The 23,005-nt window shown below is 41.7% G+C and overlaps 1 protein-coding gene and 1 long non-coding RNA gene across 5 annotated transcripts in view; one reads left to right on the top strand and one right to left on the bottom strand.

The window, feature by feature from the left end:
- Positions 1-10,399, top strand: part of LOC129696477 (uncharacterized) — a 39,217-nt gene extending 28,818 nt beyond the window's left edge. For all 4 annotated transcript variants that reach the window (XR_008723328.1, XR_008723329.1, XR_008723327.1 and 1 more), the window contains 2 exons: positions 7,536-7,692; positions 10,088-10,399. This is a non-coding gene — a long non-coding RNA (uncharacterized LOC129696477). The remainder of the gene's footprint in view (positions 1-7,535; positions 7,693-10,087) is intronic.
- The window catches only part of mcmdc2 (minichromosome maintenance domain containing 2), a 30,859-nt gene extending 8,286 nt beyond the window's left edge, over positions 1-22,573 (bottom strand). Inside the window, exons 1-9 of the mRNA XM_055634407.1 lie at positions 22,329-22,573; positions 21,111-21,241; positions 20,917-20,976; positions 17,068-17,263; positions 13,236-13,358; positions 11,442-11,549; positions 8,514-8,642; positions 7,461-7,698; positions 69-274 (exon numbers count right to left, since the gene is read on the bottom strand). Of these exons, the coding sequence (XP_055490382.1) occupies positions 69-274; positions 7,461-7,698; positions 8,514-8,642; positions 11,442-11,549; positions 13,236-13,358; positions 17,068-17,263; positions 20,917-20,976; positions 21,111-21,241; positions 22,329-22,428 (1,291 nt within the window). The 5' untranslated portion in view covers positions 22,429-22,573. The remainder of the gene's footprint in view (positions 1-68; positions 275-7,460; positions 7,699-8,513; positions 8,643-11,441; positions 11,550-13,235; positions 13,359-17,067; positions 17,264-20,916; positions 20,977-21,110; positions 21,242-22,328) is intronic.
- Positions 22,574-23,005: the final 432 nt, after the last annotated feature.

Raw genomic sequence — 23,005 nt, 5'->3', positions numbered from 1 at the left:
AATTAAAATGCAATATATTTTTAAGAATTTGCTGTTCAGTGAACATGGTGTTAAAATACTCACTGTACCTGTCTGAAGTAATTTAAATGCCTCTTTTTTGAGAGAAAGAATATCTCCTATGTAGCAGATACCCCCCTTGGCCAGAAGTGCAGACCCAGCTTGCACTTTAGCAGTGCCAGTTCCATGTTCATCTTTGGAGACTGTTGCAAAAAGTTCATATGATGGCAAATGTCTCACTCCAAAAGGCAGAAGGTTCAGACTATATATTAACAGCCTGCAAAAAAGCACAGACACATTCATAAAAAAATATCCAAGAGGGAATTTGATCCCTGAAATTATTGGCAACATAGAGACCATGCACATGCAACTTTAAGAAGGGCCTGAGGTTACATATATAAGTTTCCTTTTCCCACTTTCCATTAATTTCCACTAATATTTATCATTGCCAGTTTATTTGGGATTCTCTAGACATAGTTCTATTCACAGGAGGTTTTCTGTGAAGGCGATTTTTTTAAATGTTTCTGCAATTTCCTTATACACCAATATAATTACTCCTGCCTCTATCTATTAAGGAACCACATTAACTTATTTTAACTAATCCACAACAGTTTTTCACTGGTTTTCATGTTTCCTGCTAGTGTGTTCACATACTCTGTTTTCTTATCGATATCTTGGTCCTCTTTTGCTAAATTCTTAACTTTCTCCATCTTAAAATGTGCTGCTTTTGTGGCACTGTTATTTCCTCTAATCTTAAGCAATATTGGAGGAAGGGTCTGAGGAAGGGTTTTGGCCCGAAACGTCACCTATTTCCTTCGCTCCATAGATGCTGCTGCACCCGCTGAGTTTCTTCAGCATTTTTTGTGTACCTTGGATTCGACTTGTTAGCTATGGCTTAACCATATTTTTAAACCACAAAATGGATTTATATTACTTGTAATCTATGTATCATTCTTTAAAACCCCTTTGTCACGGGGGCGACTTGACGCAAGAGGTAACCAGAGGTAACATCGTGGGAACCTCGTGCGATAACAGTACGGCATTGTTGGACCACCGTGGCGCTAACGGCAGGTAATCGTGTAACTTGGTGACTCGGGAGAAAATTCAAGCAAGCTTGACAAGAGTGACTTGTACACTTGTGGTTGAGCATTGCAACATTATATGAACGTAATGGCCAGTGCGATATCCGTAATAACTCTTGCGGTTACCGTGGGAACTCCTGCGAACGGTGAACCCGGAAGCTGGACAGAGGGGAGTAAAAATTGTCTTCTGCGGGATTGAATTAAAAAAATAAAGATTTGCATCCGCATATGGACATCAACTTATTCATGAGTTATGTTAATGAGATTCAAGAAAATAATTATAATCTTTAAAAGGGACTTTACTGAAAGGTCCCGCATTTTTATGGTCCGTGAGAAATTTTTCACATGTACTTCTTTGAGAGATACAGCTCGGAGTCCTCGCCGACTAGCGATCGATGCCTTTCCGAAGCAGGGTCCGGAACGCTACCAATCAATGTTCTCCAGAGACCCGTGTAAAGGAGTGAACTGCACATGCTGGTTTAAAACGAAGACAGACACAAAAAGCTGGAGTAACTCAGCGAGTCAAGCAGCATCTCTGGAGAAAAATAGGTGATGTTTCGGGACGAGACACATCTTCAGACTCAATTCCGATTAGGATGTCTGAAGAAGGGTTCCGATTCGAATCGTCACCTATTCTTTTTCTCCAGAGATGCTGCCTGACCCGCTGACTTACTCCAGCTTTTTATGTTTTTCTTCCCAGATCTGACTTACCTGCTGAGTTACACCAACATTTTGTGTCCTTTTGTGCGTATTAACCAGCATCTGCAGTTCCTTTAGACATTACCTAACTTCAGATTTTAGAGATATAGCGAGGAAACAGGCCCTTCGGCCCACCGAGTCCGCGCCGACCACCTATTCTTATACACTCCAGGAACAAGTTTACAATGTTACCGAAGCCGATTAACTTACAAACCTGTAATCTCTGGAGTGTGAGAGGAAACCGGTGCACCCATGGTCAGGATCGAACCCCGGTCTCTCGGGCTGTGAGGCAGCAACTCTACCACTGTGCCGCATGTAGTCAGATTTAATAAATTGCTGGTGTTGCTTCCAAAGACAGAGGCACTTATAATATTAGATCAGAATTGCATCTTTCCACTAATAGTCAATTATTAGTCAATTAATAATAGAATCAATTATTGTTGGTGACATTTCACTATTTTCGCAGAGGTAAGGGCCAATTAGGCATAGCAAAAGGTATGAACACTTTAAAACATTTTTTTCCGACTATTTTGTCAAATGCAAATACAGGGAGAATGATCAAAGTGCTCACATGGCTCACTCTGTTAGAAGTGTTCTGAGTTTAAATGTTCCGTGTATTCCTTCTTAAAGTATAGATTTTTGTGTGGCCAGGGGTGCGATTGAGAACAGCTGGGAAAGGCCGGAGGGGGCGTCACGAATAACAGCGTTTCCCTGGCCATATTATGGCCCATTCCCCAACCGTTACATTAATCAAGCTCTGTCTAACTACGCCTTCACACCATCCCCCTGTGACATGGGTTAGTCATCGCTGGGCGGGCTGTGGGCCGAATGACCTGCCAACGGGAGTCAGAGACTTGACACTGAGATCCATTGTGCAGGAAGGAACTGCGGATGCTGGTTTTTACCGAAGATAGACACAAACGCCACCTGTTCATTTTCTCCAGAGACGTTGCCTGACCCATTGAGTTACTCCAACATTTTGTGTCTGTGTTCACTATGAACATTGAATTATTTAATTTTAGGTAACTTGCACTCTCTCTCTCCCCCCCCCCCCCCCCCCCTGCTGCCCCCCCCCCCCCCCCCCCCCCCCCCCCCATGCAGTAAATGTTGGTTCACCAGTCCAAGGTTTGCAACGATGGTTCCCTCTTGGGATCACACTATCCCTAGCCAACAATTGGCCTATCAGGGAACCAAATATAGACATAAAGTGCTGGAGTGACTCAGTGGGTCAGGCAGCATCTCTGGAGGAAAGGGTTAGGCTACATTTCGGGTCGGGACCCCTCTTCAAAATACCCTGCTGAGGTCATCTGTTGTTGGCCCTGATTTGTCCCGGTCTTTTCTTGCTTCCAGTTCCCCCCTACAATCATCCCGAAGAAGGGTCCCGACCAAAAATGGAATCTATTCCTTTTCTCCAGAGATGCTGCTTGGCCCGCTGAGTTACTCCAGCATTTTGTGTCTAACTTGCTGATTCAGACAGTTTTTGATTATCAAGGATTCTGCGCTGACTCTTTACTCTGAAACACACGTTGGAAATTTAAACTTGGGCGCAATTAACATCGTCTTACTACCGTGGGAACTCTTTAACTCAGTGGGCAGGCAGCAGTTAATTGTTGCTCCATTCAGTTTCCCAGGGGGTCGGGACGGGACTGGAGTTGGGAAGGAAAGGTGGGGGAGTCGAGGGAGAGGAGGGGGAGACAGATGGGGGTGTCTTCATTTACTGGCGGCGGGTGTCTGTCACTGAAACAGGCAGGTGAGATTTCACATCCACCTTGTGTGTGCCTCTCTCTCCTCCCTCCCTCTCACACAGGCTGAGAGACTCTGCCTCTGTGAGTGTACGTCTCTTTCTCCCCCTCTCCCACACACAGTAAGACCGAGGTAGTGTGCTCAGTCCATCTGTGTCTCCCACATACACAGTAAAACTCTGCTTTGTGTGTGTATATATGTCTCCCCTCATTTCTCTCTCTCCCCCCCCCTCTCTTTCCCCACCCCTCTCTTTCTCCCCCCCCCCCCTCCTCTCTCTTCTCTCCCCCCCCCCCACACACAATAAGACCGATGTATTCTGCTTAGTCTCTCTTCGCTCCCACACACACATAGACCAAGGTCATGTGCGCTCTTTCTCTTCCGCCAGTCACCCCGAAGTACATCACACTGCCTCTGTGCCTCTCTCTCTGTCTCTCCCCCTCTCTAAGTAATGTGGCATCTTCCTGCAGTAAAGTCACAGCATTAGTACAGGCATGTCTCCAAATGAGCCATTTCAACCAAGAGAGGATATTTATAGTGTGTGGAAAAAAAAGTCACATCATTTGTGCCACGTGATGATTTAACTACACTTGACAGTTCACAATGTTCATTCAAGATTCAATGTTCATTCAAGAAAGCTCAGGAGACGGACAAGTCACTCGCACAAATAACAGAAATGCCGAGTACCCTGGGAACTCTTTATCTACCCCCCCCCCCCCCCCCCCCCCCCCCCCCCCCCCCCCCCCCCCGTTATATCGTGTGATATCGTGCTAGACCACGACCACTTCACTCTGGTTACATCTTGCGTCAAGTCTCCCCGTGAGAAAGGCCTATAAATGTTACCCATTACTTGTTTATCATTCCTTTTAATATACTTTCCCAATCTATTATAGCTAACTCGTAATCCTTGGCTTCATAGTTTGTTTATTCAGAATTATTTCATAGTTTCAGGTTGAACTAAATAATTTATACATTTTTATACAAAATTCTTATTGTGACTATGGTTCCCTTAACTACCAGATTATTATTTTCACATCACACAATAATAGCCTATTTCCCCCTTTGGTTCAACAAGATAATTAATTACGAAAACTATCCCATAAACTATATTCCGCCACCATTATTGCTTACTGGGTTTTCCTAGTCCGAATGTAGATTAAAGCCATCCATGATTATATTGGAGAGACAAGAAACCACAGATACTGAAATCGTGAGTGAAACAAAAGGCTGAAGGAACTCAGTGAGTCAGGTAGCATCTGTGATGGGAACGGACAGACAACCTTTCGGGTCGGGACCTTCCTCCAAACTAAAGGAGTGGGGGAAGCAAAGTTTTTTTTTAAAGGGAGGTGGGAGTGGAGCAAAGCCTGGCATGTGATAGGTGGATACAGGTGAGATTGGTAGGTGGGTGGAATAAGTGACTAAGGTGAGAGGTAAAAAGGGGCAGTCGTTTTAGGTTTATTATTGTTGTGTGTACCAAGGGACAGTGAAAAGCTGTCAAGATAAGGAGGAGTGAAATGTAATGCTGGGGGGAGGGATGTAAAGGTGGAAGGGGCAGGGGAAGAGATGGATAGAAGAGAAATATGTGACTCATGAATAAGCCAGTTCGGTATTCCGACTGCACATGCATAGGTCGCTCGGGCTAAACACTTGCGGCGGCCATGCCACTGCATGGGTGCAGACCTGTGTCTTGTCCCTATCCAGCCGCTGCTGGGCCGTCCCTGTCCCCTCCCGAGTGTCCCGGCCGGGGGTGGGGGGTATTTAGCCCGCAGGCGGCGCGGAAAAGAAGCACCAATTCCAGGTCAACAGGCAGAATCGAGCTGGGGCTGGCGACTCCCCTCCGCACTACCAATGGGCCTGGGCCGACACTCCCGTCCACGGACCTCTGGATAGAAGACCCGACTTCCGACTTCCTACACAGAGTTTTGCACTGTGATTGGGATGGATGGGAGTGGCAATTTCCATGGGCGCAAGGAACAAATGACCTAAAGTTTGCGTTGAGTGAACTGAGTGTTCTTAACGTCCTCGTACGCCAGCGTTTTGTGAGAGAGGTTGGAGCCCAGCTTCAGCTCAACCAATGTCGGTCACATTATCCGGACAGGCGGCGGAGGATCAGGAGCTGATGTGAGGCATCGGTGATGCTCTGGAATCCTAGTCGGCTGCCGCCAAGCAGCGAGATCGAGGAGGCAGTGCCCGACCCGGGAGTAGAGGTGTCGATTCTTCCTGGGGCGAGCGTAGAGGCACCAGCTACCGCGGCCCGCTCACCTATCGGGCGCTGACTCCTCGATCCCGGGATCCAACCACTCACCAAACGCCGGTATATGATGAAGACCGTAAAAACACTCAGTTCGCTCAATGCAAACTTTAGGTCATTTGTTCCTTGTGCGCGGAAATCTCCAGCACGGTCGAGATGAGGAGGTTCTGAAGTTGCATTCTATCAATTGAGGACATTTTCTAGACTCTCCTAGAGCCATGGCTTTACCAGTGGTTGTCTGCTAACTGAAACCTCTCTTCCCCCATCTCTTCCTGTTTCCCACTCGCATCTATCCTCCCTCGCTTGCTGTTACACCCCGCTCGCTTTTTTAATTCTCGAATGACCTTTGCCAAATCCCATGATTCGTTGTGTTTTTCGGAATACCTGGCTTTTAGGATATGAATATGGAGGAGAGGAAAGGAGCATGGTTACTAAGATGGTGAGAGAAATGGGTGCCCACTGGGATTGGGCCAGGGGACATGATACCGGTAGGAAGTTGTTAGTGGAAATTGGAGAATTCAATGATCATACCATCGTATTGTAGGCTACCCAAAATGAATTTGAGGTGATGTTCTTCCAATTGTGTATGTTCCTATTCTGGCAGTGTAGGCCAAGGACAGAAAAGTTGGTATGGGAATTAAAATGGTTAGCAAGCCTTGGTGGACAGAGTGCACGTGTTTGGCAGAACAGTTGCCTAGTTTACGATTAGTTACGCTGATTTAAAAGAGGCCAATTTGGGAGCACCAAATGCAATAATATTATCCTTGTTACCCTTTGGTCTCCGAACTTGCATTATGCTCTGCATTATCACTACTGTGGGAGTCTTAATACAACTTCCACCAATATTTTTCATTATTTGTTAGGTCCATCCAAATTAATTTATCTTTTCCTTTTCATTTTCTCAGTTTAGATCCTTAATTTAGTTAGTTTAGTTTACTGTCACGTGTACCGAGGTACAGGAAAAGCTTTTGTTGCGTGCTATCCAGTTTTAGGTTTTATGACCTCTAAAATTGCTTGTTTTTTTGGGGGGTCCAATTTTTCCTGCAAAATATTAGCGTTTTTTTTTTGAGGTGCTTAGTTTAATTTGGAAATTTCTGGTGTGAATTTCATTAGAATATTCTTTCAGCTTTCCAATGGGAATTGTCCTGATTGTGATATGTTGTAAAAAGAGAAACAAAAGCTGCAAGGCAGAAAGACCTATTTGAATAGAGTTATGCACAAAGTAAGTGTTGTTCTGCCAGGTAGCTCTGAAGGAATTTATCTCCAGTCTTTAGGATATTTTTCTCTCAAGAGCTTTACATTTTGAATAACAATATGAAAATCCTAATATACTGATTGCAAAAACCATTTAAGGGACCTCTGGAACTTTAAGTAAATAGCTCTGTGATTTTTCTTGATCTCTCCCCCCACCACCAAGTTTGTTCGTATATATCTTCTAAATTTCATCTGAAGGACTGATGTTGATGGTTGTTCCCCACAACTGATACATAATCATCTTCAGGGTGACTAAACCCTGAGGAACAAAACAAGGGTCAGGATTAATAGATGCTATAGATTTTCGGAATTGTGAATATCATAGAAATATTATATAATTTGAAAGATCTAGAATATTTAGCAAACTTCTCAAACTGATTTTATAAATACCACCCTTAATGTAAAGATCATAGATGTCACATAATACAAGGCTGTACCTGTCCACTGTTACCGGGTCACTCGTCCCAATCAAAAGATCTAAATGTTCCATGGACTGTTTTCCATTATTGCAGGTCTGAACCAGATTCAGGAGCAGGCTGAGTTTGAGGGTGTTGTAAGTGCCTGGAGGGACAATCTGTGCAGCAAAGATGTCAGCAAGAACGGCTGTAAATCTCCAGGGTGAAGACATTGTGATGGACAGCAGATATTTGAAGTTGTCGTTGATGACAGGTGGGTCTTCATATAAACAAAAATAATTAATAGTTTTCTAACATTAAGAGGTTGAACAAATACTGTTTTAAGCACCTTTAATACAATTGAAATCGGTGTAAAGAATGCTGAGTTCTTTAAACGCTTATACATGTGCTGTATTTCTGCCATGGATGGAATGTACGCTCAGGGAATAAATGAGTGCTGAAATCAGAGGAGAACCATGGAAGTTCAGCTAGGGTGGCAACGGAAGTGCTACAACAGGCTTCAGTCCAAGATGGAAAATAGTGAAAGCATGCGGATCACAAAGCATATTTGTAAAGAGAAACAGTTTATACTTCAATTTCTATCCTTGCACATGGTTCATCACTAACACTCTCAGCTTTATTGGTATACATCCTCCCACTCTTTACCGTCGTCCAAATTTGTCCATTCTACAGTGGTGCCTCAAAGATGTCTTCATTATTCTCTGTCTACTAGTCACTGAGCCCTCAAAAATGACCTGCTTTGTTTCCACACATGTGTTCAGTTTCCCCCCCCCCCCCCAATTCCAGTTAAGTAAGGATAGAATGCCACTACTTATAACTTTCCACCTGACCAACCTCAGCATTCAACAGGGCATCCTTCATAAATTCCACTAGACTGCATCACCAGACAAATCTTTTTCTCTTCCGGCAATAATTTCCTTTGCGATTCTAGTCTGCTTCTGAAACTAACTTGGATTGTATCCCTTTGAATTAAATCCATTCGGGCATTCAGTTGCACCATATCAACTAAACTCTTTTACACAAACTTTTCAATTTTCTTCTATTCCAAATATTTCTTATTAACAGAAATCTTACCACTTGATAACCAGGGTTGTATACTGTTTGCTTCCATACATAATGTTAGTTGTGAACCACTGTAGACATGAGTTGGAATTCCTGTTACATAGTATCTGTCACCCATATTCATTCTGTTGGGGAGTTCATCTTTAATCAAAAAAATATAATTTCACAATCAATATATGCTTTATATTAAGCATGGGTTTATTTCATACGCCTATTTTAACCATTTCTGCCTGTCTTTACTGGATAAATTTATTCGCAGCTCATTCTATCAAGTTCCTGGACAAAATAACAAATTAAGTGCTGGTAATAATAATCTCATTCAAGTCGCACAAATATTATCACACTTCATTCACTGTATTAAGAGGAGGTCTACAGGGTACCAGCTATTGCTTACTATGTCATTGTATTAAGTTCAGATCAAATTATCCTGAAAAAGGTGTCTGCAGAACAATACTGCTGACAATTGGCATTGCTAGTGGTTGCAAGATTTGCAATTATATTCTAGAACAAAATAAGTGAAATAGGAAGAATAAAAAATATCAGGTTTGAAATGACTTGATCCTGTACATGTTTGCAGATGTTTACAGATTGGTAATTAATGTGAAGTGAAAATCTGTACAAAAATCATTACATTAAAGGTACAGTGCCACAATTCTGAGATGGGGAGGCTTTCTGAATGAGTTCACTCTCATTTAACAATGGGTCTTTGATACTATGCTCACCAGTCGTAGTTCATTTTAACGGGCAGTAATGTGTGAATTGTTGGTGATTGTACACATATATAATCAGAAAGCCCTCATCTCAGAATTGTGGTCGTGTAGCTTTAATGCAGTGATTTTTGTACAGATTTTTACTTCATATTAATCAATAAAATTATGATCTGTACTCATTAATCACTTTTTGAGATTGGTCACAAAAGCTTACCATCAAGCTAATCTTACATTCACATTTTTATCCACGGGCACCCGCTGTAAGGAAATCATTCATCAGACAGAGAAACAGTTCTTTAACTTTTGTAACTACTATTAATAGCCTAGCTACATTTTTAGCTTTGTAGAAGGTTTTGCGGGTTTTGTCGCAAAGGAAGATTTCCCATGGGTGTGATGGGAAATCAAAGATCAAAGATTCCAAATTGATAAAATTCTGCTAGACCAATATATATCTGTATTTGGAACTACACTGCTCTAACATTTTCATTTCAGTCACTTGAACCAGGGATTGCAAACTAAGTCCTTAGTAAATATGTTTCAGAGTAACAAGAACACCCAATATATCAAACTCCTTCACTGCCATTTCAAATCATATCTATTACTGCATTGCCATTTCAAAAAGTGAGCATCACAATCCTTTCAACATAACAGCACAAATGATCTTGATTCAGTGACATTGGACCTAATGAAGTACTTGGATTACCACATTATATGGCTGGTTTTCACGATTTAGAATTATTATGTGCAAATGAGAATAGGTGCAGTCATACCTCTCTTTCTTCCCCCACCCACCAATGTATTCAAGCATATTACTAGCTGTATGATCCAGTTTATGGAGGTATTTTGAAGGTGACATTCAACATTCTATTTCTGTAGGTAAATAAGCAATTGGTGTTCCAAAAGAAGCGGGGAGCTCACTTCCACTCAAGCATGAGATAATGATGGTGATAGAAGAGAATCAAGAACCTGCTGCTAGCCTAAAGAACTAACCCACCTGCAGATTTCTTTTCTTGGACCTTTTTAAGGGGATGTTATCTGAACATTAGTGATCCTGAGCACTCCACCACAAAGTGGATTTTTGGACCCTGTATTCTTATTGATGTGCACTTAAACATTGTTTTGCAGTTTGATGCAAGAAAATTAAATATTTAATTAAAATACCAGGAAATTGCTGGCAGTATTTATTAGGAGCTTCTTGTTTGATTTAAGTTATCATTTTATTGAAAACCTCGAGCTTCTATGCAGTATTTCAGTTAGTGCTGTCCTTTCTCCACATGCAACCGTGAACAAAAAATGACAACAATACTGTCGTCACTTAGACTGCTACAAATTTGTGGAAAATCAGGGAAAGAGCTTCTGTGGTGTCAGCATACAATGTAATGTACATTATGCAAAAAAGAAAAAACTGAACTATAAGACAAAAATAGCATATCAGAACTACCCAGTGTTATACGTGAAGTGCACTTCCACCATGAAGCATGCTGCCTCAATGAGGAATTCAAATTCTGTCTCCATTTCCACAAAAGCTAGTACGGGATAACCTTCTGATTTTTTTTAAAAAGTCTCTTCCTGCCCAGAGAAGTTAAAATGACTTCATCTTTGTGCGAACAAATCCCTTGCCTTAGTTTGTCTTTAACCTTGGACATAAAAGAAGCCAAACCTAAGATACCAATGGAAAGAAGAACTGTGCAATTGAAACGTGTTGGATTTTCCCAGTGCTAATTTTTTAAGTTTGCTTTCCAAGTTTTGTTTTACTGATTACATTATGGGTCCTGGTACACAAATTAAGAAAACAGTTTGAAGTGGTATTCATTCTTAGAGATAAGCTGGCCAAAATGAGTCGGCAACAAAGACACTTAAAACTTAAAACATTTGAGATTGCTAATCTTGAAATAGACAATAGATACAGGTGTAGGCCCTTCGAGCCAACACCACCATTCAATGTGATCATGGCTGACCATCCCCAATCAGTACCCTGTTCCTGCCTTCTCCCCATATCCCCTGACTCCGCTATTTTTAAGAGCCCTATCTCGCTCTCTCTTGAAAGTATCCAGAGAACCTGCCTCCTAAGGCAGAGCATTCCACAGACTCACCACTCTCTGTGAGAAAATGTGTTTCCTCGTCACCGTTCTAAATGGCTTACTCCTTATTCTTAAATATTACTTGTTATTTCAATAAAAATGAAACCCGAAACTAGCCCCCGGTGTTGCAATTAAAAAAGCAGGCTTACCCCTTAAAAATACAGTAAAAGACTGATATCTAGAACATGATTTGTTGACTTGACTTCCTTTAATAACACCAAGGGCAGCTGCATCAATCATTTCAACGAGCTGTTTGTCTTGAAAGTAAACAATTTTAGAAAACTTTAGAGAGCATATGAGGATGACACAACCCATTGTTTTATCAAAACATTTAAAAGTGATTAAACAAGAAGTACTTATTTCAAACCAAGGGGGAGAATAATTCAGAACTTTCCCCAAAAAGGCTGAAGACGTGTCAAAACTCAATGCAATAGATTTTTGTTAAGTGAAGCAATTAGCGTAGGAAAATATTTGGAATTGTAATACAAATCAGCCAAAACATTCTAAATGGCAAAACAGATTTGAGGACCTCAATGATTTAATCTTCCTGTAGTATGAACAATTATACATGTAAATTTCCAGCTAAATGCAACATGAGAATATTGTGACCTTTTTTTATAAAAATTACATGATAGTGGCATGGTGGGAAAATGTGCAATTTCAGAAGCACATGTGTTTTATATTTTAAATTTCCCCCCCGTATATATATATATATATTGAATTTGCACATGTTTCCTCAATAAACTTAAACAAATTAAATAATTCTTTATGGTTAATAATGTGTGAAATTAATCATTAAATTGAGACATACCTGGTGCAGGATCTGTAAACAAATTTCCCAGTGTAAATGCTGGGACCCTTAGCAAGCTCCTGCTCCAGTGTTGTAACCCAATAAGTAGGAAATCACATCCAAGCTTAGCCACCAGGTTTCGGACTTCTGCATTGGCCAGGAAGCCCCCCAAACATTGTGCCATGCTTTTATTTAAATATATTTACTTGTTAACACCATGATAGTCTTCTAATTCTTCACATATCCTTCATTACTTAAGGAACTCCATACCCCCTTCAAAAAAATTTAACTACATGTTAAATATTTTCATGCTCATCAAAATTTCACAGATTACATTAAGGCAGTGTTATAATCTTTACGTTTAACAAGCCAGAAGTCATTTTCAATTACACCTTCCAAGTGAATATGGAATTTAAAAACAAATACATTATTTTAAAAAATTAATTACAACACAAAAAATGAGCATTATTATTTTCAAAACACATGAAAGTAACATTTTTTCTACATTTGCTTTATAATATTTAAGGGAATAATATAAAAGTAAAACTTTCTTCAAAGTTATCAAAAGCCTTCTGTTTAGGCCTCACAAAAATCCTATACTTGCACAATCAACATAATTCCTTCATGGCCTCCATGAAATCACCTGCAATCCTTTTGGACCTCAAATTAAACTGCTCTCCATCTATCTTCCCTTCACTTACATAGATGTTCCCTTGCATAGAGACAAGACAAATTCAAAATCGAGTACCAAGCTCAGTCACATGCACCTTGTTTGCCAGAATAACAGAAACAATGTAGCGTTTAAACTAAACAACAAAAGCGATCAAATAATAACATCTCCAATACTGGTCTGACCCCATCTTCATCAATACACACATATTCACAAATAATCTTTGGTAAACAATGAAAAGTTGGTCACTAACATTAGACTACTGAGGTTAATTGCAATGCCTTGCTAATGGTAAAGGTTGCTAATCATAAAAATGTTATTCCACGTTTATACTTTCAATATGCATTAAGCAAAGTATACCAGGTTTTGTCCTTCAGGCACACACTAAAGCCCTTTCACTGTTGTTTTAGAATTGCCTCTAGGTTCTATATGCAAAATATTATTTTATGTAGATATTAGGAATATATAGAATTATGCACATACCACCCAGCACTCTGAATTTCACATCTTCCTTAAGTGCAGAGTCACACAAGGTGCATGTGAAGTCATTTCGCACAGTTGCCGATTCTGTAGCACCTACTATATGAACCCGAATATACCGAAAGCCTGTGGATATAACGATATACATCTTAAATTTATAATATTTACATTTCTTTTATGATCTGCGTTCTTAACATCAGTGCAAACATTTGCTTGCAGTATTGTCTGGTGAGAGGGTAATGGTTTCAAAGGTTTAAAGCTATTTCACACAAGGTGGTGCATATATGGAATGGGCTGCTACAAGAAGCTATAGACGGTACAATTATGATATTTAAAATACATTTCAACAGGTCCATGGCTAGGAAGAGTTTGGTGGGAAATAGAGTTGTTGAATCATACAGCACACAAACAGGCCCCTCAGCCCAACTCTTCCATGCTAAACAAGATGGCCCATCAAAGCTGGTCCTATTTGCCCATGTTTGTCCCATATCCCTCTAAACCTTTCGAATCCATGCATCTGTCGTCTTAATCTATCTTAAGTATCTTAAATGTCTAAAGTTTCTTATTGTCCTTATAGTACTTGCCTCAACTATCTTCTCTAGCAACTAATTTCATATACCCACCACCCTCTGAACAAAAAGGTTGTCCCTCTCCCTTAAACTTACAGTATGTCCCCTGGTTCTTGATTCTCCTAACATGGGGAAAGATACTGTGTATCATTCTATCTATTCCCCTCAAGATTTTATACACCTCTATAAGATCACCCCTCAGTCTCCTGTGCTTCAAGAAAAAACATCCTAGTCTGTCCAATCTTTCCCTATAACTCGAGTCCTAGCAACATCCTCGTAAATCTCTGCACATTTTCAAGGTTAATTGTCTCCTTCCTTTAGCAGGGTGACGAAAACAGATCACAGTACTGCAAATGTGGCCTCACCAATGTCTTGTGTAACTGATAAGGACCAGGCACAGGCACATGGAACTAGCTCAAATAGACAAGTTAGTTGGCATGGACAAGTTGGCCCGAGGGGCTTGTTTCTGTACTGTGGCTCTATGACTCAGGAACCATACAAATGTACAGTGCTTTAGTATTAGATAATAAGCTACCTTAAATAAAATTACCTACTGATAAAAGGTGGCCTCCATAAGGGTGGTTGCTAATATTTATTAAAATAACAGCCTGGATCTGTGGCAGCACTTGCATTAAAAATAAATTAAAGACTGCATTTTAACTGGGTTCTGTTAAGGGTGTGATAGGCACTTTGCAAATGTAGATGATTCCCTGAAGTTGTCTAAAGAATTGTACACATAGAGCGATGGCAACGGTAATATGTCATCAAACAATCACATTTTATAAACAACAATTTTATGAATGAATGAATGAATCTCTTTATTGTCATTGCACATGGTACAACAACATTTAAAAGTCAATCCCACGGTGCGCTTCACAAGAGCAATTTTAAATATATAAGAAAAGGTAAAAATATATATATATTAAAAAAAATTACAGATAAATAACAATAGCAGCTGAGGTAGAACCATTCAGTTGAATGTGAGTGTTATTTCTTATTTTGCATTGTTATGTTCACGTATGGCTATGGGGTAGAAGCTGTCTCTGTGTTTGTTTGTGCGAGTTTTGAAAGACCTGTACCGTCTGTCAGAGGGCAGCAGGTGGAACAGGTTGTGTCCAGTGTGGGGAGGGTCCTTCAGGATGTTGGCTGCCCTGCCAAGGCAGCGAGAGCTGAAGATGTCCTTCAGGGAGGGCAGTGGGCAGCCAGTGATTTTTTGTGCGGTGTTGATGACCCTTTGAAGGGCTCCTGTCCGCTGCAGAGCATTAAAAGCACCTAAAGGGGAAAAGGGTAACCAGAAAGAGAGTGGGACCCCAGGAATAAAAGCAGTCAACTCTGTGGAGCCACAGGAGATGGACAAGGTCCTCAATAAGTATTTCTTCCGTTTTTATCGTGGAAAAAGACAAGAAGACGGGGGATCTTGCTCTCAAGTATCTCGAGAGCAGTCAATATTATGGACGCAGATGTGCTGAAGATCCCAACGTGCATGAAGATCGACAATTCTTCCGGGCTTGATTAGATATATCTGAGGACGCTGTGGGTAGCTAGAAAGGAATTTGCAGGAGCCCTCGCTAAGATTAATGAGTCGTGGTTAAATACAGACGAGGTGCCAGAAGACTGGAGGGAGGTAAACGTGCCTCTATTTAAGAAGGGCTGCAGAGAAAAGTCTGGGAACTACAGGCAAGTGAGCTTAATATCTGATTGTAAAGTTACTAGAGAGTATTCTGAGGGATAGGATATACATGCACTTAGATGGACAAGGGCTAATTAGGAATAGTCAACATGGTTTCGTACGTGAGAGGTCGTGTCTCACGAATCTGATTGCGTTTTTTGAAGATGTGACCAAAAAGGTTTTTGAAGGCAGAGCTGTAGACGTATACATGGATTTTAGTAAGGCATTTGACAAGGTTTCACATGGAAGGCTGCTTTAGGTTAGATCTCATGGGATTCAAGGAGAAATAGTTGAATGGATAAAAAAATTGGCTTCATGGAATGAATTAGAGGGTGATGGTAGAAGGTTGCTTTTCAGACTGGAGGCCTGTGACTAGTGGTGTGCTTCAGGGTTCGGTACTGGGCCCACTGCTGTTATATATATTTATATCAATGATTTAGATAAGAACGTACATGGCAGCAAGTTTGCAGATTATATAAAAATGGGAGGTATTGTAGATGGTGAAGACGGTTGTCAAAAATTGCAGCATGATCTTGATCAGTTGGGCAGGTGGGCTGAGGAATGGTTGATGGAATTTAATACAGAGATGTTGTGTTTTGGGAGCAATAACATGGGCAGAACCTACACAGTGAATGGTGGGGCTCTGGGGAGTGTTGTAGAGCAGAGAAATGTAGGAGTACAGGTACAGAGTTCATTGAAAGTAACATCACAGTTAGATAGGGTGGTCAAAAAGGTTTTTGGCACATTGGCTTTCATCAGTCAGAGCATTGAGTATAGAAATTGGGAAGTCATGTTGCAGTTGTATAAGACGCTGGTGAGGCCGTATTTAGAGTATTGCGTTCAGTTTTGGACAGCGTTATAGGAAAGCTGCAAGGGTGCAGAGAAGGTTTACGAGGATCTTGCCAGGACTCGTGGGCCTGAGCTATAGGGAGAGGTTGAGCAGACTAGGACTCTACTCCTTGGAGCACAGGAGGATGAGGGGTGATCTGATAGTGGTGTACAAATTCATGAGAGGAATAGATCGGGTAGACGCACAGAGCCTCTTGCTCAGAGTAAGAGAATTGAGAACCAGAGGACGTAGGTTTAACTTGAGTGGGGAGGGAAAGATTTAATAGGAACCTGAGGGGTAACTTTTTCACACAATGGGTGGTAGGTGTAGGAATTGATCTACTGGAGGAGGTAGTTGAAGCAGGTATTATTGCAATGTTTAAGAAAAATTTAGACAGGTACATGGATAGGGCACATTTAGAGGAATATGGGCCAAATGCAGGCAGATGGGACTAGTATAAATGGGACATATTGGCCGGTGTGGGCAAGTTGGGCCGAAGGGCCTGCTTCCACGGAGTAAGATTCTATGACTAATCCAGGAAGAAAAACATTTAAAACCATGTGAGGTTTGGAATAAAATACTGAGAAAGAACTTCCTAACTTAATTATAAAACAGATTGCAATTATTACTTGTAAATATTTCAACATTTCCAGATTTATGTTCCAAGGATATCAAATCAAATTATAATTAGAAGTGTAATAAATGGTAAAATAAATAACACATGCAAAGCACGTTTTTATTAAGTTTCCCGTTGTCTATTTTTCTTACCTGTTGAAAAGGGGCAGTTTGATTCAGAGCATAGGAATCTTGCACCTTGTGTGTATTTTGTCACAGTTGTCAGTGCAGTAACCACTCCTTCGACCGTATAATATCTCAGTAACTGATATCCACGGGGGAATTGACAAAGGTCAAGTGAGTAATTTGGCAATGAAGGTAAGTGTGTAAGCTTTAGCACAACATTAACCTTGAACATAAAGATGAAGATTAGTGGATTGCTTTCTTCTAACAATTGGATTTTGATTAAATCACTCTATAATTTCATTAATACAATTTAGTGTCAGTGTTGTGCAGCAGTATTATTCAAGTTCAAGTGAGTTTATTGTCATGTGGCCCTGATAGGACAATGAAATTCTTGCTTTGCTTCAGCACAACAGAACATAGTAGGCATTGACTACAAAACAGATCAGTGTGTCCATATACCATTATATAAATATATACACATATGAATAAATAAACTGATGAAGTGCAAATAACAGATAATGGGCTATTAATGTTCAGAGTTTTGTCCGAGCCAAGTTTAATAGCCTGATGGCTGTGGGGAAGTAGCTATTCCTGAACCTGGTCGTTGCAGTCTTCAGGCTCCTGTACCTTACCTGAAGGTAGCAGGGAGATGAGTGTGTGGCCACGATGGTGTGGGTCTTTGATGATACTGCCAGCCTTTTTGAGGCAGCGACTGCGATAAATCCCCTCGATGGAAGGGAGGTCAGAGTCGATGATGGACTGGGCAGTGTTTACTACTTTTTGTAGCCTTTTCCTCTCCAGGACGCTCAAGTTGCCGAATCAAACCACGATGCAACCGGTCAGCATGCTCTCCACTGTGCACCTGTAGAAGTTAGAGAGTCCTCCTTGACAAACCGACTCTCCGTAATCTTCTCAGGAAGTAGAGGCGCTGATGTGCTTTCTTGATAATTATATCAGTGTTCTCGGACCAGGAAAGATCTTCAGAGAATGTGCACGCCCAGGAATTTGAAGCTCTTGACCCTTTCAACCATCAACCTGTTGATATAAACGGGACTGTGGATCCCCATCCTACTCCTTCCAAAGTCCACAATCAGTTCCTTGGTTTTGCTGGTGTTGGACCAGGTTATTGTGCTGGCACCATATGGACAGTTGCTCGATCTCTCTTCTATACTCTGACTCATCCCCATCAGTGATACGTCCCACAACAGTGGTGTCGTCAGCGAACTTGATGATGGAGTTCGCACTATGACCGGCTACACAGTCATGAGTATAGAGTGAGTACAGCAGGGGGCTGAGCACGCAGCCTTGAGGTGCTCCCGTGCTGATCGTTATCGAGTTTGACACATTTCCACCAATATGAACAGACTAGTCTGTGAATGAGGAAGTCGAGGATCCAATTGCAGAGGGATGCGCAGAGATCCAGTTCTGCGAGTTTGGTAACCAGCTTGGAGGGGATGATAGTATTAAATGCCGAGCTGTAATCAATGAATAACCGCCTGACATATGAGTTTTTGTTGTCCAAGTGGTCTAGAGCGAAATGGAGGGCCAGCGAGATCACATCCACCGTTGATTTGTTGTGGCGGTAAGCGAACTGCAGTGGGTCCAGTTTTTGTCAAGGTAGGAGTTGATTTGCGCCATGATCAACCTCTCAAAGTACTTCATCACCACTGGCGTTAGTGCCACAGGTCGATAGTCATTGAGGCACGTCACCTTACTCATCTTGGGCACTGATATAATTGATGCCCTTCTGAAGCAGGTGGGAACCTCAGAAGTGAGAGGTTGAAAATGTCCGTAAAAACTCCAGCCAGTTGGTCCGCACAGGTTTTTAGAACACGACCGGGTATACCATCAGGTCCAGGCGCTTTTCGAGGATTCACCCCTCTGAAGGATTTCCTGATGTCGGCCTCTGTGACTGAGACGGAAATACCAGCACAGTGAATGGGGGCTCGGGAAGGCACATCGTTGTTCTCGCTATCAAAGCGTGCGTAAAACGCATTGAGCTCATCCGGGAGTGATGTTTCGCGGACAATTGACCTGCCTCTTGATTTCGCCTTGTAGTAGGTGATTGCATTCAGGCCCCGCCACAGGTGCCGAACATCCTCCAGCTTGGAGCAGGTCCCTTTTGGCCTTTTTGATGGCCTTACCAAGGTCGTACCTGGACTTCTTGTAGACCACTGTATCATCAGACATGAATGCCCGGTGTCTGGTCTTCAGAAGAGTGCGGATCTCAGAGTTCATCCAAGGTTTCTGATTGGGAAACACTAGGAAGGTTTTGGTGGGGATGCAGTCCTCCACCCATTTCTTAATGAAATCTGTAACGACTGTGGCGTATTCGTTCAAGTCCGTTGCCGAGTCCTTAAACATTGCCCAGTCTACAGACTCCAAACAGTCCTGTAGTTGTTCCTCTGCACCCCCCAACCAGCTCTGTACTGTCCTCACCTCTGGGGGTGCGCTCTTTAATTGCTGCCTGTAGGCAGGAAGAAGCAGCACCACGGTATGGTCGGATTTACCGAAGTGAGGGAGAGGGATAGAGCGATAGGAATTCTTGATGGTGGTGTAACAGTGGTCGAGGGTGTTTGGTCCTCTGGTGCAGCAGGAGACATGTTGGTGGAAGTCAGGGAGTGATTTCTTTAGGTTTGCCTTATTGAAGCCCCCGGCAATGGTGGTAAATGCCTCGGGGTAAGACGTCTGGTGTTTGTTGACCACGGCGTGCAGCTCCTCCAGTGCCAGACGGACGTCTGCCTGGGGTGGGATGTAGACCGCGGTCAGGATGATGGATGTGAATTCCCTTGGGAGGTAGAAGGGACGGCACTTCACCACCAGGTGTTCCAGGTGTGGAGAGCAGGAGCTGGACAGGACTGCCACGTCTGAGCAAGCATCATGTTTGCTTACATGATGCTGTCTGGCACGTACTGTTAAAGTGGAGGTGGGAAGAGAATAAAAGGAAAAGTGCAATAGAAAATATTCAATTCTGTTAACATTTTATTTTAACCATTTATAGCTGTACCATAAACTGGATAATTATAAATATGAAGCTACTTGAAATAATCACAACGATTTGAAAGAAATTGTTAGAACTAGACCAGGCAACATAAGTCACAGATCCCTAATCAGAATTGGGAGAGAAAACAAGTTGTTTGAAGTCCCAGAGAAGGTTGGGTGGGGAGGAATTCATAGGTATCAGTGGAAGTGAAATCTTACAATATTGGTGGGACATTAACATACTTATTTTGTTGATATTTATACTGCATCCAGGGCTTTTGATGTAGGATCCTTGACTGACACTGCAATGTGAAACAGCTTCAAAAAATGTATTGCATGACTGCCTTATGCCTCACAACTATCATAGCTCATACAGAAAAATATCTTAAATGTCAAATAAATCATTTAAAAATACTTTTTAACTGACACAAGTTAATTAAAATATTCATGCAGGTCTAAAAATATTATTGAATAAAGCTCAATTACCCCCTCAAATTACTTGGACAGTGCAAGATGCAGTTATGCCCTGTGTAAGGTTATGGGGGCAGATACAACGTGAATCCTGCCCTCCGTTCAATAGCTTATGAGGACCCCATGATTCAGAGGAAAGTCTAGTGACAGGGAGGCTCAGATGTGCCCAGAGCTGAACCCTAGTTCATGCTGCATTTCTATGCACAGGTGTGCTGCCAGCTAGCTGGCTCTTTGGATCTGCAAGCCTGGCATTAGTCCAATTTCCATGCACAGGTGTGCTGCCAGCTAGCTGGCTCTTTGGATCTGCAAGCCTGGCATTAGTCCAATCTAGCCTATTACTTACATCTTATATATGAAGGATTACTGTGCAACCCATTCATTAAACATGGTTAATTTTAATTGGAACTTAATATGCCTACTTACCTGATTTTCTGTTTCTAATTGTGGAATTAATGACAAAGTCTTGATAGATGTAAAGCATACCTGAAAAACACATTCTTAAACTGTTTAATCTCTGTAAACTGGCATCAATCAGATGTAAACTGGGAAACCTTGAAATGAAAATGTAAATATCACGGTTTGTACACCACTGGCATAATTCAGGAATATTTACTCACAGACTGAAACAAATATGTAGCTCTTATTGGCTGATGAAGAACACAGTTCCCAAGACTTGCATCCAACTCTGTAAGATCAGCTGGATTCACATAAATAATGAAGCGATATACAGCATGACACTGTTTGGAATCTGTAAAATAAACAAATGTTAAACCAAATACATAATTTCTGATCCTACAAGAGTCCCAATATAAATGTACATGCAATCTGGTCAGTTAGTAAATATTACAATAATGCCAGCTCCAACAAGATTTTATCCCTACAATTGTTACCTGACCCTTTCAGTATTTAGAAGGAATCACTCCCTGATCCACTTTTCCTTCCTTACCAATCACTTTCCCATGCAAACACGTAAAAGTGCATTGAGATCGGTCAGTAGAAATGGAAGAATAGATCAGGGACTCACAAAGGGAGCAATCCCTTTACAATGCTGAAAGAGGAGAGGACAAAGGACATTTAATGTCACATACACCAATTGGTACAGTGAAATTTGAGTTACCATGCAGCACACAAATAAGATAAACATAACACTATAGAATTTAACATTAAACATAAAAACATCCCCCCACAGCGGAATCAACGTTTCCCACTGTGAGGGAAGGCAAAAAAGTTCAATCCGCTTCCTCTTGTTCACCCTAAACATGGATAGATGTTTAGATCTAGTAATTGAATTTTGTAATTAGCTACAATTAGGTAACTAATTATATGCTTTAATTTCAGGTCACCCAAGTAAGATTGTTTCATATTTGGTTCAGAATGCTTCAATCCATAATAACTGAACAATTATTTCAGTTCTCTTAATATTTAAGTAAGTTATGGGCTTTTGACTGTCCTCGATCACAGCTTTTGTGTTAAGTCAATGGAAAAGCAATAGGGAAGATGCTAATTTCCAAGTATGAAAATGGCCATAACCTTTTTAATACTGAAGATATGATAGTGAATTAGGTGTCAAATTAAACATATTTATCCTTTATCTGATGGGATAAATTGCAGGCTTGATTTTTTAAATCTCAAAATTTTGTAACATTGCTACAAAATAATAAACGAGAAAAAAATGTGCATATACAGATGCACTTTTTTAAAATATATATGCGTCTATAGACACATTTATATAAATAAATACATATACACGCATATGCATGCATGCACACACATACACAAAAACAAACAATAATAGTGCAAATGTATCAGAGGTGTTTTTCATTTGGACAAATTACCATTGTAGCGCCTGCAGTCGTTGATGAACCTGTGTAGCCCCCCAGTCCTGTCCAGGTAGATGAGAGCCGCCTCCTTCAGCGCCACATCCTCGGGTGCCATCGCGACCGGGCGCCTGTCACAGTCGGGGGGATTGTGCGCGTGCGCGCGCGCGAGAGCTAGAGAGAGAGAGATTCCCTTTGACAGTTGGTGCGCGCGGGAGCCTGTGACAGTTGGTGCGCGCGCCCGGACCTCGTCCCGCCCAAAGATCCTATAGGAGCTCCTCTAGTATCTTTGGTCCCGCCCACGTGCCTCCCATTCTGGCGCAGGCGTAGTAGTATTCCGCTCGCCAGCGCCCCCCCGCATCAATGCAATGTTTGCAGCCGGGGACACGACAACTGCAGCTGCAGAAATCTTGAGCGAAAATACAAAGTACTGCTATAACTCAGCGCGGCAGGCAGCATCTGAGGAGGATATGGACACTACCAAAGATTATAGAGGAGCTCCTCTATAATCTTTGGACACTACGTCGTTTCACGTCGAGACCATATTTCAGACTAATTGTAAAAAAGTGGGGAGCGGGGGGACTGAAAATGAGAGGTAAGACAGGGCTGCCAACATTGGGTGAGAGTTGAGAGTGAGACATTGCGAGGGAGCGTAGCGACCGGGGGTGGGGGGGTGTTCCCCCTCCCACGGTAGG

The sequence above is a fragment of the Leucoraja erinacea genome, chromosome 4 (genome assembly GCF_028641065.1).
Source record: "Leucoraja erinacea ecotype New England chromosome 4, Leri_hhj_1, whole genome shotgun sequence".
In the NCBI taxonomy this organism is placed as follows: Eukaryota; Metazoa; Chordata; class Chondrichthyes; order Rajiformes; family Rajidae; genus Leucoraja; species Leucoraja erinaceus.
The sequence above is the reverse complement of the archived record's forward strand: the minus strand, read 5'-3'. Positions and strand labels throughout refer to the sequence as shown.